Below are 17,163 nucleotides of genomic sequence, written 5' to 3'. Positions count from 1 at the left end.
AAGAAGTCAAGAGAGGATTTCAAAGGCTAAGTAAAGAAGTTTCTATGTTGATACTGGAGCAAGCATTGGATCAAGAATAATAGAAGCTAGGCGTTTTATTTTCTAGTTCCAATGTAAAGGAACAAAGAAAGAATGGTAAGGAACTGTGGCAGAATATTTGAGAATGAGCGTTTGTTCCTCTGTAAGGAACAAACTCAGTGGCACTTAGTAAATATGTTAAAGGAACTGAACTAATATAAGGAACTAGACTTAGGCGTGTACTTAGTATAACGTTAAAAGATAATGGAGTAAGTCATGCCTAGATTATAGGAAATTAGTTATTTCTAATTTCAAATGATAAAATCAGTTTTAAAAAGAAAATCTGTTTTGGAAAAGATTTATTTTTCGAAAATAAGAAAATAAATATCCGGTTGTTAGAAAGATTTTATTTCAAAGATATTATTTTCTTAAAGATTAGAAATTCAGATTTAAAGTAAAAAGAGTTTATAAAAACTGATTTTCGGATAATGTTGAAGGAACTCCTATTATTTAGGAGTAATGGCTGCATTTTATCCACGTTCATTTATAGTTCATGGGATCATGGGACATGATGTAAAACGTGTTCCTTAGGGGAAGGAACATCATGGGTAAATGGATTAAAACGTGTACTCTAACATTAATCCCACGTTCTTCATGATTAACACTATAAATATAGAAGTCTAGATAAGTTCCAAATTGTGTCTGACTAAGTAATTAAGTGAGTTTAACTTATTAAGTGTCAGTGCCTTCATTCTCTCATAATAGCCATTTGTTCTTTGCCTTCTTACTCTAATTCCACTAAGCTTATTTCGATCAATTGTATTTTGGTTTTTGGGGTAAGGGAACTTTGAGTGAAGTTCTGTAAGAGAAAGGCTTTGAGTGAAGCTTGTATGTGTGAGAAAACTTCGAGTGAAGTTGAGAGGAACTGCTGTTAAGGGAACAGTGGTTCAGGAACTTGAGTTTAGGAACTCAAGGTAGGGCTCGAGTTAGAATTAGGTTGTAACAGAGTTGTTTGGCCTAATTAGTGAAAGTGTTGAGTTTAAAATCCCTAGTGGTCGAGGTTGTTTCTTCTTGTTGGGCCCAAGAAGTTTTTCCTCGTAAAAATCCCTTGTGTTCCTTTAGCTTGTTTATTCGTTTAAGTTTTAATTTCCGCAAAAAGTTACGTTTATTTCTACACCTACAATTCACCCCCCCTCTTGTAGTGTTCCTAGGGAAATAACAATTGGTATCAGAGCTAGAACTCACGTAAGATAGGAAACCCTATTGAGGAAAAGATCCAAGGAACAATGAATACCACCGAGAAACTTGAAGAAGGTTATTCCACTCAAAGGCCTCCTATGTTCAATGGGAAGTACTACAACTATTGGAAGAACCGCATGGAGATATTCATCAAGGCTGAAAACTATCAGGTATGGAGAGTCATTGAAGTTGGTGATTTCGAAGTCACAACTACAAATGACAAAAATGAGGTAACTCTTAAACCCCTCTCTGATTATGACAAATCTGATTTTGAAAAAATGGAAGTAAATGCCATGGCTATTAAATATTGCATTGTGGACTTGGACCCCATGAACATAATAGGATCATGGGATGCAAATCCGCAAAGCAAATATGGGATTTACTAGAAGTAACCCACGAAGGAACTAATGAAGTTAAAAGATCGAAAATTGATTTACTTATGAATCAATATGAACTGTTCTGCATGAAATCCAAAGAAAGCATCCGAGACATGTTTACTCGTTTTACTAACATTATAAATGAGTTGGCTTCTCTTGGAAAGTTTATTTCATCTGAGGAACAGGTTCGAAAGGTTCTTAGGAGTCTTCCTAAGGACAGATGGATGGCTAAAGTCACGCTCTTCAAGAAACAAAAGACTTCACTAAGTTCAACTTAGAACAGCTGGCAGGGTCACTTATGACTCATGAGCTTCACCTTGATACTGAATATGGTGAAAGCTCCAAATCAAAATCAATTGCTCTCAAAGCAGATGATGAAGATGATTCGGACTCTGAAGAAGAAGAAGCAGCCCTCATGGTTCGAAAATTTCGAAAGATGTACAGGAACATGAAGAATGGAAACTTCAAAGGTAAAACTAAGAAATTTTCTAACAAAGCTGCTTGTCATAAATGTGGAAGTACAGATCACTTCATCAAAGAATGTCCTCTTTGGGAAAACGACAAACCAAAGAAAGGAACAAGGAACGCTTTGCTGAAAGGAACAAAGAATCAAAAGCACCTTTCTCTAAGGCAAATGTGCGCAAAGCTATGATAGCTGCTTGGGGAGATTCAGAGACGGAAGAAGAAGAGGAACAACCAACTGAAGAAACAGCAAACCTTTGCCTCATGGCAAACATCGACGAAAAAGAAGATGAAGAAAAAATTGAGGTAAGTCAACATGGACTTGAGTCAGAACTAGATGGTAAAACTAGGACTGAAATATATGATCTTCTTTATGATGCAATTCTTGAATGTAGAGATGAACGTGAAAAACGTGAACAAACGGAACAAGCCTTAAAGGTTTGCAAGGAACACATAGAATGGCTTAAGAAAATGAGAACTGATGTCGAAACTAGATTTTTGATTTGTTTGATAAAAACTTAAAAATCAAAGAATGTTATGAGAGTTTGAAAAATGAAAATTATCTAATTAATTTAGAGATTTCACACTTGAAGGAATTTGTCCCTGTTCTGAGTTCCTTTGATATAAGATCAACCCCTTTGAAAGGATACAGATCTGAGATTGAAAAAATAAATAAAGAGAAAAATATTTTAAAGGAACAGATCTGTAATCTTAAAAAGGAACTGGTTGTCGCAAGGAACAGAGGCAAAATCATGAAAGTTCCTAAGTGGATTGAGAAACCACAGACCAAAAGGAAGGAAGGTCTTGGTTTTGAAAACTACAAGAAAAGGAACAAGACAAAGAAATATGTTGATCTACCTAGTGATAAGTTCTGTATGTATTGTGGCAAGGTAGGTCATTACATAAATCAATGTCAACTAAAATCTGAGATGATTGGGAAAAATGTGACAATAAGTAAGAAAAAATGGGTTGTCAAAACAAATCCTAGTCAAGAACAGGAACCCACGAAAGATGGGGTTCCTTCAACTAACAACTAGTTGATTTTTGCAGGTTGGAGTGAGGGGGAACAACACTTGGTATCTCGATAGTGGTTGTTCCAAGCACATGACAGGAGACAAAACGAAGTTTCTCTCACTCACAACCTATGAAGGTGGCAGTGTAACATTTGGTGATAATAAGAAAGGTAACATTGTTGCTATGGGTAAGGTCGGTAAGTCACCATTACACTCCATTGAAAATGTATTTTTAGTTGAAGGTCTAAAACATAATCTATTAAGCATTTCTCAATTCTGTGACAAAGGAAATACTGTAAAATTTGATAAGAAAAATGCTTAATCATCAACATTAAAACTAAGAAGGTTATTTGGAAGGAACAAGGAAAGGGAACACATACATTGTGGATCTAGACCTTGTTCCTCAAATCAATTTAACTTGTCTTAGTGTTATTGAAGATGATTCACTTCTATGGCACAAGCGTCTAGGACATGCTAGCTTTTCATTACTTGAGAAACTTAGATCAAAAGACCTTGTTTTAGGATTACCATCTATAAAATTTCATATTGATCAAGTTTGTGATGCATGTGCACGAGGTAAACAAGTAAGATCCTCTTTCAAATCTAAAACGATTGTAAGTACCACTAAACCATTAGAGTTAATTCATATGGACTTATGTGGACCCATGAGAATTCAAAGCAGAAGTGGAAAGAGGTATGTACTTGTGATTGTAGATGACTACTCTAGGTACACTTGGGTTATTTTTCTCTCTAGTAAAGATGAAACTTATGATGAGTTCCTTGTCTTTGCTAAAAGAGTTCAAAACCTAAGTGGACATAAAATAATGCACATTAGATCAGATCATGGCAAGGAATTCGAAAATTATAAATTTGATGACCTAAGCAGAGATAATGGCCTAGATCATAATTTTTCTGCCCCTAGAACACCACAACAAAATGGTGTTGTAGAAAGGAAAAATAGAACTTTGGAGGAAATGTCTAGAACCATGTTAATTGCTAGTGAACTTCCAAGGAACTTTTGGGCTGAAGCTGTTAATACTGCTTGTCACATAATTAATCGTGCCATGATGAGACCTATCATTAATAAAACTCCTTATGAATATTTTGGAAAGAAACCAAACATCACCTATTTTAGAACATTTGGATGCAAATGTTATGTGCATAATAATGGAAAAGATAATCTTGGAAAATTTGATGCAAGGAGTGATGAAGCAACATTTTTAGGATACTCCTCACATAGTAAAGCTTATAGAGTATATAACAAGAGAACTATGTGTGTTGAAGAAAGATTCATGTAATCTTTGATGAATCTGACAAACATAATCCAAGCATACAGGTTGATGACTATGAGATAGGGTTAGCGCAACCTAGTCAAGGAACACAGATTCACAAGAAGAAGAAGAAGTGAAAGAGGAAAGGAACGAGGAATTCGAAAATAATGAATCAATGATATTCCTGTTCCTCAAGGAGGAGAAGATCTCCTGTTCCTCTAAATGAAGGAACTGAGTCCACCGAGGCTAACAGAGGAACAACTGAGCAGAGTTCCTCATCCACTCAAGGAACTCATGAGGAACAACATGTTCCTATAAGAGAGTTTCAACCAAAACCTTGGAGATTACAAAAGTCACATCCTGTGGAACTCATAATCAGCGACATATCCAAAGGTACGCAAACTAGATCTCAGTTAAGGAACTTTTGTGCATTTCATGCGTTCCTATCAATGATGGAACCAAGAAATCATGAAGAAGCCTTAACTGACTCTGATTGGATTATTGCAATGCAAGCTGAATTAAATGAGTTTGAAAGAAACAAGGTATGGCATCTAGTTCCTTCATCTAAACAACAAAAAGTAATTGGCTTAAAATGGGTGTTTAGAAACAAACTAGATGAATATGGAACCATTGTAAGAAACAAAGCTAGACTTGTAGTAAAAGGTTATAACACAAGAAGGAATTGATTATGAAGAAACCTTTGCTCCTGTAGCTAGATTAGAAGCCATTAGAATCTTAATTGCATTTGCTGCTTACATGGGATTAAATTATATCAAATGGATGTTAAGTGTGCATTTTTAAATGGCTATCTAAACGAAGATGTATATGTTGAACAACCCCCTGGTTTCGAAAATAACAATCTCCCAAATCATGTCTACAAGCTTGATAAAGCTCTTTATGGGTTAAAACAAGCACCTAGATCATGGTATGAGAGATTATCTAAGTTCCTTTTAGAAAATACTTTAAAAGAGGAAAGGTTGATAAAACCTTGTTCCTAAAATCTAAAGGAACTGATATTTTGCTTGTTCAAATATATGTTGATGACATCATATTCGGAGCTACTAATGAAACATTGTGCAAAGAATTCTCAAGTCTCATGAGCAATGAATTTGAAATGAGTATGATGGGTGAGTTAAATTTCTTTCTTGGACTACAAATCAAACAAACTGAAAAAGGTATAATTGTTCACCAACAAAAATACATAAAGGAACTATTAAAGAAATATGGCCTCGAAAATTCAAAGATAAATCACACTCCTATGGGAACTTCAACTAGATTAGATGAAGACTCCATAGGAACAAGTGTTGATCAAACAAAATTAGAGGAATGATTGGTTCACTTTTGTATCTAACTGCTAGTCGTCCAGACATAGCTTTCAGTGTTGGTTTGTGTGCTAGATTTCAAGCAAATCCAAAGGAGTCTCACCTCACTGCTGTGAAGAGAATTCTTAGATACCTTAAAGGAACAGATGATCTTGGACTCTACTATCCAAGAAGTGATACATTCGAACTAAAAGGATATGCAGATGCAGATTATGCTGGAGATCTTTTTAATAGGAAAAGCACCTCAGGTATGGCACAATTCCTTGGTCATAGTTTAGTTTCTTGGAGTACCAAGAAACAAAACACAGTTGCTTTATCCACTGCTGAAGCAGAATATGTAGCTGCTGCTGCATGTTGCTCTCAAATGCTTTGGATAAAACAACAACTTAGTGACTATGGAATAAACTTTGAATGTGTTCCTATTTATTGTGACAATACAAGTGCTATAAGTATATCTAAAGATCCAGTGCATCATTCTAGAGTAAAGCATATACATATTAGACATCACTTTTTAAGAGAAAATGTCGAAAAAGGTTTGATCAAACTTGAGTTTTGTCAAACTGATTATCAGATTGCTGATATCCTAACTAAGCCTTTGCAAAGAGATAGATATGAAAATTAAGGCTTGAGTTAGGTTAATAAAAATTAAGTGATTGTTCCTATGTCAATTCCCCCATGTTTGAATCAATTTGAGTGACTTTGTGTGCTAAAAATAATTGTGTTTAATTGCCTAAGACCATTGCAAATTGGAATGTTCAAAACATAACCATGAAGTCAAAGAAACTAAACAACTCACAAATGTCACATAATACTCCCCTTACTGTTCCTAAGGTCAAGAAACATGCATAGTATGAAGGATATTGATATGTAGCATTAGTTGTTCCTATAGCACAAGTTCCTTAGCATTTATTTTCTTTCAAAAATTAAAATTCATAAAAATCCAAAAATCCGATAAAATCCCAAAAATTAAGGGGAACCAGTTTAATTAAATCTTGGTTCTTTTATCTTTTCGTTTTCTTCTTTTATTTTTATTTTTATTTCTTTTGCTTTATTTCTTTCCCGCGTGTCATAATTACTATTACATGCAAAACTTCCTTTTCATCATCAAAGAAACCGTGTTCCTCTCAAACGCTTCATCTTCACCAAATCCGAAACCTCATCACACCCTTTGATACTCCATAAAAACCTCCAAACCTTCATAAATCATGGCAAAAACTTCAAGAAACTCACCTTTTCCAACACCAAAAACAACCGACACTTCAAAAATGGAAATTTCTTCATCTCCAACTAAAACCCTTGAAACCGACATAATTCAAGAAAACCCCATAGAGGAACAGCAATTAGAATCTCCTAGAAGGAGCATGAGAAGAAGAAAATTGATTGGGGAAGAGATGAAGAAGAAACCCCGGAACAATCTCAGGGGGAAGAAGAAGAAACTGCACCTGTTCCTTCCAAAGGAACTGTTTCTTCGTCTTCCAAGAAAAGGGTCGAACGAAGTGAATCTAGGTATGTCTTGGGCTTTTGCGTCGATTTAGAATGGGCAAATAAAATTGAATTTCTAGAATTAACCTCCATTCTAAAGGAACAAGGCATGGAATTCTTGTTTGAATTCGCCTTTAATAATGCTCTTGTTCCTCTAGCTATGAGAGAGTTTTGTGCAAATTTTGTTAATACTAATGGAACTTGCACAACTGAAGTTAGAGGCAAGAAAATAAGGTTTAATCAAGCAACTTTAAGCAAAGTATGGGAAGTTCCTTGCAAAGGAACTGATTTGTATTTTAAAAGGAAAGGAACTGTTTCCTTTCCAATTTTCCTCAAGACAAAATCTTAGAATATTTTGGAGGAACAGCTGGCCAAAACAAACTTAACCATAACTACTCTCTCCCTTCACAAAGTACTGTTTAACTTGTTTGGAGAGCACTCATTCCTCGAACTGAAAAGAGGAATGAAGTGGGTCTCTTGGATATGTGTTACATGTTTTGCTTGGACCACCACATACAAATAATTTCCCTTCCCTCTTCATTCAACACTTAACCCACTGATTGAAAACATTGTGTTATTGGTACGGTGCCTTGATAACTTCTTACTTCATCATTTTGAAGTAAGACTTACTGGTTGGACCACCATAGGGTCAAACAAGGGAACATTTGAATGAGAAGACCCTAAATGGACTTGGTTGTCTGTCCAAGAAGGTGTTCTCATTCAAGGAAGAATGGCTTCCAGTTCCTCAGGAAAAAGAAAATGCCCAACTGGCTTAGAAGAAGATAATGATGTAATCTGGATAACCCTGTTCCTAACCGGAGGAACCAAACCTAAGAGGCGCAAACACATTGCCACTAAGCCTAAACCCTCTGTTCCTTTGAGAGTGAGAAAGAGCACTCGTCGAAAAATTGCTCCTGTTCCTGTTCCTTCCAAGAGGACTCTCCTTTAGTCCTTTCGGATAATGAGGAACAGGTACCCTCTACTCTCAAGGAACCATACCCCACCATCTCCCAAACTCTCTGTTCCTTCACAAAATACCCTCCATTTCACCTTCGTCCTTCTCTGTTCCTTCAGTTTTGAGCAGTTGAAGGATGAAATAAAAGGACCAAATCCTTTTGCTTCCACCTCCACAACTCTTCCACCCACACCACCATTTCTTCCTCCCATTTATCACCCTTCACCTTCTGTTTCCATTCCTGGAACAGATGAGCCTTCCACTCAAACCTCCCAGTTCCTTCACAACATCCCCCATCTGCCTCTAGTTCCAAGGTAAGGAACAGGAAAATCCGGATGACACTAACTGGGTTAATGAAGTCTGCCTTCCTGCACAACATATGATAAAATTTTACAATCATCTTCATTGGACTTTGGATGCCAAAACTGATACTATGATAAGTCTTATGAAGAAATTGAGTGATACCGTGGTTGCGCAGCAAAGAAGATGGAACTATGGCTCGTACTTGGAGGAGCTGAAGGAACAGGTTGAACTACATCATGGGGTGGTGATGAAAAAGTTGGAGGATGTGGTTGAAGAAGAAGTTGTAGAGGAACACCATTCCCCTTCCCTTTCTTAGTTTCTTTTATTGTTTTGTTGTTCCTGTTTCTTTCATAAGGAACACAACTTTTGTTTCTTCCTTTTTCTTTTCTTTCTTTGTTTTGTTATGGAACAAGTGCTATATAATCAATGACTTTTGCTATATTGTCTATGTTTCTAAATGCTTTGCATAATTTCTTCCTTGGAATGGCTAGTATTATGTGATTGATGTTTGAGCAAGTTTACTCTTTGATTTTCTAACTTAACCACTAATGGTGCTTGCATATTGGTCTTAAGGTGTTAAATCAATTCATCAATTCATGCAGAGTCTATTCTTTTTGAGGATGACAAAGGGGGAAAAGGATTTAAGGAACAAACTGTACATAAACTTAAAAAAGAAATTGAAAAAAAAATTAAAAATTGGATAAGGTAAATGAAAAATCAAAAATAGGTTAAGGTAAATGAAAAATCAAAAACTTCAGTTACTCATATAATTGTGTTTTATTTTTCATTTTCTTCTTTATGTTTTTATTTTCATTCACTTATATTATTTGTTATTTTCCTTAGTTTGTACCTTTGTTGTCATCATCAAAAAGGGGGAAATTGTTGAACCCTAGTTTTGATAATGACAAAGAAACAAAGGAACAAACTAAGTAGTGAACTAATGAATTATTTAAGTGTATGGTGTCTAAGGTATCAATGCAAGGAACTGGGAGAATACAAAGTCAATGAAGAAGTCAAGAGAGGATTTCAAAGGCTAAGTAAAGAAGTTTCTATGTTGATACTGGAGCAAGCATTGGATCAAGAATAATAGAAGCTAGGCGTTTTATTTTCTAGTTCCAATGTAAAGGAACAAAGAAAGAATGGTAAGGAACTGTGGCAGAATATTTGAGAATGAAGCTTTGTTCCTCTGTAAGGAACAAACTCAGTGGCACTTAGTAAATATGTTAAAGGAACTGAACAATATAAGGAACTAGACTTAGGCGTGTACTTAGTATAACATTAAAAGATAATGGAGTAAGTCATGCCTAGATTATAGGAAATTAGTTATTTCTAATTTCAAATGATAAAATCAGTTTTAAAAAGAAAATCTGTTTTGGAAAAGATTTTATTTTTCGGAAAATAAGAAAATAAATATCCGGTTGTTAGAAAGATTTTATTTCAAAGATATTATTTTCTTAAAGATTAGAAATTCAGATTTAAAGTAAAAAGAGTTTATAAAAACTGATTTTCGGATAATGTTGAAGGAACTCCTATTATTTAGGAGTAATGGCTGCATTTTATCCACGTTCATTTATAGTTCATGGGATCATGGACATGATGTAAAACGTGTTCCTTAGGGGAAGGAACATCATGGGTAAATGGATTAAAACGTGTACTCTAACATTAATCCCACGTTCTTCATGATTAACACTATAAATATAGAAGTCTAGATAAGTTCCAAATTGTGTCTGACTAAGTAATTAAGTGAGTTTAACTTATTAAGTGTCAGTGCCTTCATTCTCTCATAATAGCCATTTGTTCTTTGCCTTCTTACTCTAATTCCACTAAGCTTATTTCGATCAATTGTATTTTGGTTTTTGGGGTAAGGGAACTTTGAGTGAAGTTCTGTAAGAGAAAGGCTTTGAGTGAAGCTTGTATGTGTGAGAAAACTTCGAGTGAAGTTGAGAGGAACTGCTGTTAAGGGAACAGTGGTTCAGGAACTTGAGTTTAGGAACTCAAGGTAGGGCTCGAGTTAGAATTAGGTTGTAACAGAGTTGTTTGGCCTAATTAGTGAAAGTGTTGAGTTTAAAATCCCTAGTGGTCGAGGTTGTTTCTTCTTGTTGGGCCCAATAAGTTTTTCCTCGTAAAAATCCCTTGTGTTCCTTTAGCTTGTTTATTCGTTTAAGTTTTAATTTCCGCAAAAAGTTACGTTTATTTCTACACCTACAATTCACCCCCCCTCTTGTAGTGTTCCTAGGAAAATAACAATTATGATGTTATTTTATTTATGTTAATTTCGAATTTTATTTATGAAATATTCATACTTATTCATGTTAATATTATACTTATTAATGCTAGTATTATACTTATTCATGTTGCATTATTGTATTTGTGGGAAGTGGGAACTATAGTTCCATAAGAATATAAGATAGCTTGAAAAATACAGCCTTATTGTATATTTGTATTTGCTATCTCTTTGACAATATGAACTGATTCGACTTTGTTGTACTGTATTCCATAAGAACTTGTCACTTCATAGTTGAGCATTAATGTTGTGGGGTTTGATTCTTATGATTCACCATGTGTAACTACACTCTACACATATTCTTAGAGGTGATAAGAAATGATAGTATTATATTTATGAAATATTTATATTTGTACATTTTAATTTAATTTGACTTCATTCTATGAATACTATGTATATTTATTTATTCTTATCTTGTGGTCCTGTGGGACTTGTGGTGTGGGCTAGTTGAGTATTTATTCATCAAATATATATATTTTTCCAACTTCAATCTAACACTTACAAAGTGATAATGAATACTTGGATTAGAATTTAATACTTAAAAGGTGAATAATTTTTTCCAGATAGATTAATGTTAATGTTAATGTTCTTGAACATAGATTATCTTTCTCAAGAGGTCAACAACGGATTCACATTCTTGCAATGTAAGATTTATTCGTATTCTATATATTATCTTATAGTTTATATATGTAAGTTAATTTGATCCTTACTTATTGGTTATGTTATATTGTAGATGAAGAGCTCCCAATCCAAAAGGCATCCCGTCTATTTTTCAGATCAAATTAAACTGCACAAACATTATCAAATGTAGCTACCAATACAGATATGGAAGAATTGCGCAAGTCCTTACATCCACACAAGAACCTAAAAGAAGGGAGACAATTAGAACAAAGAGTAAGAGGAAAGCAACTTATTGGGCACATTTCATCGAGTTTTTAGAAGATGGAAAACTACGAGCTGAATGTAGGTAGTGTGAGAAAACTTTTGCTGCTGATGGTAATCTTAATGGATTAAAGAATGTTAAGAATCATTATGAAAGAAGTTTTGGTAATCCTCTTAATAAAGAAAAGAGTAAAGGAAAGCAAAGTGAGATATTTTTTTCAACATGGGGAAGGAGATAAAGATAATGAGGATGAGAAATTGAAGTATGGGACTGTAAATGTAAAAGATGTTAGGGAAGCATTAATTCATATGATTATTGTTGATGAGCTTCCATTTAAACATGTGGGAAAAGCTGGTTTTAAGCATTTTGTGCAAGTTGCTTGTCCCAGATTTCACATTCCATCTCGTACTACTATTGCTTGTGATTGTTTGCAACTTGACTTTAGTGAAAAGAAGTTGAAAGAAACTTTAAGGAGTTGTCAAAGAATTTGTGTGACAACTGATACTTGGACATAATTATATGTGTCTCACTGTTCATTTCATTGATAACGATTGAAAATTAAATAAAAAGATAATAAATTTTTGTCCAATTTCTAGTCATAAAGGTGAGGCCATTGGTAAAGCTGTTGAGGGATGCTTAGAACATTGGGGTATTGAGGATAAGCTTTTTACCGTTACAGTTGACAATGCTAGCTCTAATGACCTTGCTTGTGCTCATTTAAAAAGAATGGTTCAACGAACTGGTTGTGTTATTGGTGGAAATTTTCTTCATGTTATATGCATTGCTCATATTATTAATATTATTGTTTGGGATGACATTAGGGAGCATGGTGTATGCATTGATAGGGTTAGAAATGCTTTAAAGTATGTTAAAAATTCCCCTGCAAGAATACTTAGATTTAAAGAACTTGTTTCAAAGGCAAATATACAAAGCAAGTCTTCTTTGTCATTTGATGTCCCCACCCGATGGAACTCAACCTACACTATGTTAGATATGGCTTTGAAATTTCAACGTGTCTTTAGTAGGATATCCCTTCCTGATGGGGAGGTTGTGAAGGATAACGAAAGGCCTCCGGAATGTGATAATTGGAAAAAAAGTAGAGAGATTAGTAGTGTTTTTGAAGGGATTTTACCTTTTAAGTCGTCGTATTTCGAGTTCACTTTATGTGACAAGTAATAAAGGTTTATTTGAGATTGTGGCCATTTATGATATGTTGAACAAATGGGTAGAACATTCTGATTTGGATTTTCAAGCCATGGGTCTTGCAATGAAAGCAAAATATGATAAATATTGGGGAAATGTGGACGAAATGAATATGTTTATCTATATTGTTGTGGTTCTTGATCCTCACTCCAAATTGGAGGTTGTTGAATTGACACTTTGTGATATGTATGGAAAAGAAAAGGGCTTGGAGCTTGCTAATCATGTGAAGGAATATGCTTATACTTTATTTGATGAGTATAGAGCTGCATATTCTTCTTCTATTCCTTCAAGTGGACAAAGTGGGAATTCCATGTCAATTGATGTGGATGATGATGATAACATAGGAGGGTGGAGTCAACTACATGAAAAGTCTCATGGATAGAGCAAAGAGGTTGAAAGGATCGAGTGGATATGTGAGGAATGAGTTTGAAAGGTATTTGAATGAACAACTAGGTAGTGAGGAAGAAGATTTGGATACATTATCTTGGTGGGCTCGTAATGAACACCGTTATCCAATTGTTTCACGCATGGCTCATGACATACTAGCCATCCCTTTGTCCACCGTTACATCGAAATCCGCTTTTAGTGCGGGAAGTCGTCATCTTGATCCATTTAGGAGCTCCTTGACTCCTGAGGTAATACATTTCATTCATGGAAAACAAGTTGCTCTATCGTTTTTATATAGTTTGGATGTGTTATAATTTTATTTCATTTTTTTGTAACATGGTTCAAACTCTAATTTGTACACAAGATTGGCTTAGAGCAAAGGGAATGTCGAGAGTTAATGTGGACGAAAATATAAAAGCGTTGGAGGAAATTGAGAAAGGTAATTTTATTTTATTTTTTCTTACTTCCATTTTTTTTATCTCTTAGTTTTTAATTTTAACTATTAATCAATTTTGTTTTTCATGACTAAATCTAGATGTGCAATGTAATGATTTGGATGATGATGTCGATCTTGTATACTCCTTTGTGTGATCGAATTGGAGAAAAAAGAAAATCTTGAAGATTTGTGATTGTCAAGTTATTTTGAAGATATTATGTAGTTTATGTTAATATTGCCTAAACTTAAGAACTTGAACTTTTAAAGTTATTTTGTTTTTCAAAGTGATGACTTTTAAAATTAATTATTGTGTATTAAGTTGGATTGTTGAGGACTTGATGTTACAAATTGATGTATTGAACATTTGAGCTTGTTATTAAGTTTTGAACAAACTTTGGCAGCCTGGCACACACAAACAACTCAAAGCCTCAAAGGATAGGTTTATTTTGTCAAAAATCATTTTAAAAAAAAACAAGTCCATTCCGGCCCAAAGTGGACCGGACCGGAATTTTCAGTACAAGTCAGATCCGGTCCCCGGTCCAAAAAATTCTGGAATTCCGGTCCCGGTCCATTCCGGTTCCGGACCGATGCACACCCCTAGTTGCAATAGATGCAAAATTACCCAAAATGATAATTGTTGCAATAGAAAAAGCACGAAGGAAGTACTCTCTAGTGACAAAGATAGTATCATCTGTTGAAACTGCAATGGTCATCCTCCCAATGAAAAATAATTAATCTCTGTTCAGTTTCTATTTTGTGCAAATACATTCCTCTCATCAAAAGATACAATTTCTACTAGTAATTAAAACATCACATAGACAATTTAGATAAAATTTTCTAATAATTGTTATCAAGTAATACAAGCAAGGAAAAATTGTCAAAAATAAGATTTGCTTAAGATGAGTCAAACTTTTGATTAACTCAAATGGTCAAAGCTTGTGAGGGTATTCGCTTATAATGATCCTCCCATGTAAATTACCTGTTATAACAGGTTACCCATCCACGGGACACTTTTTGATTGTTTTAATTTTGTTGAACTTTAATTTATTTTAATTTTCTTACAAAACTGTCCTCTCTTCTCCCTCCCTCCTTTCTCCCTTCCCCTTCACCTCTCATATCACCAGTGCCCTTCTTTCTCTTTCCTCCCTCAAATTTTATGGGAAGCGAAAACCCTCTCGCGAATCTCTTCAATTCAATGAACATTTAAAGTGGAAGCCAAAAATCAAACAAAGAAAGTTCTTATCATGAACTGGAATTAGTTTCTGCACTAAAGTCCTGTTCTTCCCTCCAATCAGTGTTTCCAGGACAGGAAATTCATTCCATTGTTTTGAAATCAGGTCACTAATTGTTGGAGTAATTATCCATAATCGGTGTGTGTTAAAAGAAAATAACAGATGGGTTGTCTTGTCTCCCTCATTTGAGAAATGGATCGCTCACTCAGGACATCCAAATGGTTGTTCCTTGGCTAATGACAACCTCAAGAGCCCTAAAGCAATGTGAGTAACTGTATCTTCTGATCTCAGTTGATGCAAGTCATGCAACAATGATACTGAAATCCTGGAGTGCCATATATACACTTCAACTGATCAAACATGCAAGGAGCAGGCTTTGACTTCATTAAGACAAAACATTCAAGAAATTTTCATTAACTATGCACACTTTTTTTTTCTTTGGGAAGAAGGTAAACACGATATTAGGGTAGTCTTCTCCACAAGGAAACCCCTATATAATCGAAGGAGTTAAATAAAAACTTTGCAATCATTCAAAAGACCAATATCTTGAGGAGCAGAAGTTAGAGAAGCAACATAGTTGTGGACTATACTGTGCACACTCCATATGCTCGAACGAAATATGCAGACTTGTGCCAAGACTCACATTGATAAAAGAACTCTTGCGACTACTAAAAAGCATCACATCGAAATTAATATCACCAACATACTCACCCTAAACCAAAATTCGACTCAAGATATCAAGGATTCACCAACACTGGCCAACTTAACTAAACACAAAGTAATCAAACCAATGAACTCCTGAAAAAGTAACAATCACATGTGAATCCGAGTGAAGTAACCATCACTGAGATGAGCTAATATATCAATATCAATATCATCATCATGTTCACCATACTAAACCCAGTATTAGTAAAAGATGAGTTCAAGCACTGATCACATATAAAACGAACCTCATACAAGAGCAGGGTACCAACATAGGCCAACAACTCCTAAAAAAAGGCACAAACTGCCTTTAAATTCACCCACTAATATCAAAAATTGAAACACAGGCATAATATAAATATTAGAATTGCACATTTCAATGATCTTGTAATGATGTTTGAATTAAAATCAAAGTTCATCCTCCATCCTCAAATACTCACCAATATCAGCCTGATGAATAACCACCATAACTTGCGGGTCCGATTTACGGACATCTTTGGTGGATTTAGTGGCAATGCCGAAACCCAAGGGAAGATCAGACATAGAATAAACAACAATACCATCACCAGCATTAATATCTTCAGTAATCCTGCCTAAATGAGCCTTCAAAATAGAGTTTCCATACAAAAATGACATCTCAGAGGTGGGTTTAAGCCATACCTTATGCTTAGCATTGGCGGCCAGCAAAGGGAGTGCGTGAATCGTAAGATGGAAACTTCCATGGTGGGTGAACTTCCCAACTTGTACTCCCAACGAAACCAGTTTCTCCTTCGAAACGTTCGTTGCGCGTTTCACAAGAGATTCGCTGGCGTAGTAGACCCGATTCTTCTGGAGACGGAAACAGTACCGACGTGGGCTCGGGTCTTGGGCCGGCCCTTCGTAGGATGGGTTGTCAACTATGTTTTTCAGGTTGTTTCCCACGAATTTGAACAGCTTCTCGAAAACAGTCGTCGTTTCTTGTTCGTCTAGGGTTCTCATCTTTCTTTCTTTCTTGTTTTTTAGTATTCTTAGAAATGGATTGTAAGGTGCTGTTAATGCTGCCGATTTGGGGTTTAGGGTTTAAGAGGAAGAAGAAGAAAGGGGGAGAGATAATATTACCGCTGGAAAAAGAAGAAGGGCAAAGCTCAAGCCTCAATGAGAAAGGGAAGAAATTGGGAGAGATATTTAAGACTTCCTACATTTATTCGTTGAAACTTTTTTAGGGCATGTCAAACAAACCGCTATAATTGTTTTTCTGGGCGTTTTCGGTAATGGTGTTTGTAGCGATTAGCCTATTAGAGTAGTTGTTAGCTGTGTGTAGCTGTTAGAGTAGTGGTTAGCTTTTAACTTTTAGTTGTCCAAGTAGCGGTATAAGACATTGATGTTCGAAGCTGTCAAAGTAGTTGTTTTAAAATAATTAGTTAAAAACTCAAATAAAACTTTAATATATAATTTATACACCACGAAATGTTCTCCTTTGGCCCCTGAGGTCCTTACCAGCCAATGTGTTGGTGTTTCCTACATGCTAGTAGCCTTGTAGGTGTTACCCCTTGTGCTGACTTAATTTCCTAATAAAAAAAAAATATATTACCCCAAAAGTTACAAATTGTAGTTT

The 17,163-nt window shown here is 35.1% G+C and overlaps 1 protein-coding gene and 1 long non-coding RNA gene across 3 annotated transcripts; one reads left to right on the top strand and one right to left on the bottom strand.

The window, feature by feature from the left end:
* Nucleotides 1-11,203: 11,203 nt before the first annotated feature.
* LOC104901042 (uncharacterized) lies at nt 11,204-14,035 on the top strand. Of its 2 annotated transcripts, XR_791134.4 has the most exons (4): nt 11,205-11,370; nt 11,460-13,447; nt 13,564-13,638; nt 13,735-14,035. It is a non-coding gene; the product is annotated as an uncharacterized LOC104901042 (long non-coding RNA). The 2 variants fall into 2 exon arrangements; XR_007274738.2 differs by having other exon boundaries at nt 11,204-11,370; nt 11,460-13,638.
* Nucleotides 14,036-15,697: 1,662 nt separating this feature from the next.
* On the bottom strand, nt 15,698-16,755 carry LOC104901046 (uncharacterized). The gene has a single exon (XM_010688590.4). The coding sequence runs from the start codon at nt 16,545-16,547 to the stop codon at nt 15,978-15,980; it is 570 nt and encodes a 189-aa protein (XP_010686892.2). The 5' UTR covers nt 16,548-16,755; the 3' UTR covers nt 15,698-15,977.
* Nucleotides 16,756-17,163: the final 408 nt, after the last annotated feature.

The sequence above is a fragment of the Beta vulgaris genome, chromosome 1 (assembly GCF_026745355.1).
Source record: "Beta vulgaris subsp. vulgaris cultivar EL10 chromosome 1, EL10.2, whole genome shotgun sequence".
NCBI classification, from domain to species: Eukaryota; Viridiplantae; Streptophyta; class Magnoliopsida; order Caryophyllales; family Amaranthaceae; genus Beta; species Beta vulgaris.
This window is presented reverse-complemented; position numbering and strand designations above follow the sequence as displayed.

Bases quoted from the DNA above. Each gene is read 5' to 3' on its own strand.
- LOC104901046 (XM_010688590.4), bottom strand. From the start codon at position 16,547: ATGAGAACCCTAGACGAACAAGAAACGACGACTGTTTTCGAGAAGCTG.